Here is a 2,257-nt window from a genome sequence, read left to right on the forward strand (position 1 = left end):
CTGGTCGCGCGGGTGGTGCGGGGAGCCCCCCGGCTGCGGGCGCGGAGCTCTCGGGTGAGCGGGGGGGGTGGGACGCGATGGGAAAGGGGGGGAGAAGGGGAAAAGGGCTTGTGAGATCCCCAAAGTGAGTGGGAGGAGACCCGCCAAAGGAACAGAGGGAGGGTCTGAGGAATGGTGGAATGTGAGAAAAGGTTGGCAGAGGGTGGGAAAGTGGGGAAAAGGGGAGGGTGGGACCCCAAAACTGAGTGGGAGGGCGATGGGGATTGGGGGGATTGTGGGAAAGGAGTAGGAAAGGGTGAAAAGGGAGGAATGGAACCCCAAAACTGATCTGGGGAGAGGCTGGCAATGGAGGTGGGGGGAGCGATGTGAAAGGGGAAATGGAGAGAAGGGTGGAAAAGAGAAAGTGGGAGTGCACGCATGAGGGTCCCATGGTGGCCCTCGGGCACAGGGGGTGAGGAGTGGAGATCCAGGGTGGCCCCTAGAGCTCTGGGCTTGCTGCAGGGTGCTGGGGATTGCTGGGGGAGCACCCCATGACGTGTGTCCTGCACACACAGGGGTGTCACAGTATGTGGGAAAGGCCAGGTCACTTCATTAACGGCGCCGATCGGGTGAGGTTCGTGGAGAGGCACATCTACAACCGGGAGCAGCTCCTGCACTTTGACTCCTCACTTTTTGTCAGCGATGTGTGCCAGGCGCTGGAACAACGACCAGGAATGGATGGAGAACAGACAGGCTCAGGTGGATATGTTCTGCCGGCACAACTACCAGGTGTTCAGCCCATTCAGTGTGGGCTGCAGAGGCAAGCATGGGGCAGAGCGTGTCCTCTGGGGCCCTGCCCTGGAAATGACCCTGGAGTCTTTAAAAACCTCCCTGGGAATCACCCCAGAGCCATAAGCGCTCCTTGTGCCCATTCCCAGGGCCTCCCGCCCCCACCAAGTGACTCCCGTAGCTGTCCCAGTCCATCCTGCCCCCGTGTATCCATCTCGGTCATGCATGGAGCTGATGCACTTCATCCAATCAGAGCGCGTCTCCCTGATGACTCATCAGTTGCCAGGCAGACCCACAGCACCAAATGCTCCTTGCTGGACTCGGCCTCAGTGCCTTGCACTTCATCCCTAGTCCCTCCCAGTGTCGGCACAGTCCCTCCCAGTCGCTCCTACGCCCTGTCAGGCCATTCCCAGTCCATTCCGGTCCTTCTCAGTTCACTCCCAGACCTCCAGCCTCTGTCCCAGCACCCTCCCAGTGCCTCCCTAGTCCCTCCCAGTCCATTGCCAATCTCTGTCAATGTCAAAATATCCCTCCCTGTCTCTCCCAATGCCCCCAAGCGTGTCCATCTCGCTGGTGCCCTCGAGCTCCCAACTCGGCCCCGGCTGCCTGCTCTGCTCGGGGATGGATTTCTAGCCTTCGGAGATCCAGGTGAGGTGGTTCCAAGGCCAGCAGGAGCTCTCAGGGCACGTGGAGGCCACCTGTGGGGTATGCCCAGCCCCTGCCCTGGAGGGATCTCTGCTGAGATAAGAGATTTCGTAATCGCCCAGCAGGACTCCCTGGAAAGGCAACCACTTTGGTCATGGCAAGAAAAGACAGACCCACAATCCTTTAGGAGACCCTATGCAGATCCTTTGTAACCCATTGGCCTTTACCCATCCCAGATCCTCTGTAACCCACGGGCCTTTACCCATCCCAGATCCTCTGTAACCCACTGGCCTTTACCGATCCCCTCTATCCCTATAAAAGCAAGCCCTCTGGCCCCTGTGGGACTCAGAGAGAGCTCTCGTCCCTGGCTTTCCCCTTCGCCAGAGGGGACCAACAATAAAGCTACCTTCTGTGCCGAACCAGCCACACGAGCCTCTCGTCTCTCTCTCTGGTCTGGCTTTGCCTACTGGTCTGGCCTGGAGGCTGCCCTGCAGAGCTGAGCTGACAATCACTAAAGAGCTGACAGCCTCTGCAAGGGCCCTCCTGGCCAGCAGCTGAGGGAAGACACCGGGCCTCAGGAAGGCGATTCCTTTTGGGACCACCTCCCCGGACCAGTCACCTCTTCCTGGGTCAGAGCCACTGACCCCATACCCAGCTGTAATAACTGACTCCCGAACAGCCTTGGACCCCGGACTCCGGACCTGGCCTGAGCTGCGTCTTGACCACGCCAAGACAGAACCAGACCTACATTTTAGCAGGTCTTTTGGACGGGGACAGTTCGAGACCCTCGCCTCCTGCCTAGGACTGAAGTACCTGAGGATCGAACTGCCAGACCATCCCACCA

The 2,257-nt window shown here is 59.4% G+C and overlaps 1 protein-coding gene across 1 annotated transcript in view; it reads right to left on the reverse strand.

Annotated features, from left to right (window-relative positions):
- LOC103625234 (zinc finger protein 883-like) overlaps positions 1-2,257 on the reverse strand; it is a 51,826-nt gene that overhangs the window by 37,767 nt on the left and 11,802 nt on the right. The window contains 1 exon segment of the mRNA XM_017726388.1: positions 2,114-2,123. Coding sequence (XP_017581877.1) covers positions 2,114-2,123 — 10 coding nt within the window.

The sequence above is a fragment of the Corvus brachyrhynchos genome, unplaced genomic scaffold (assembly GCF_000691975.1).
Source record: "Corvus brachyrhynchos isolate BGI_N302 unplaced genomic scaffold, ASM69197v1 scaffold440, whole genome shotgun sequence".
In the NCBI taxonomy this organism is placed as follows: domain Eukaryota; kingdom Metazoa; phylum Chordata; class Aves; order Passeriformes; family Corvidae; genus Corvus; species Corvus brachyrhynchos.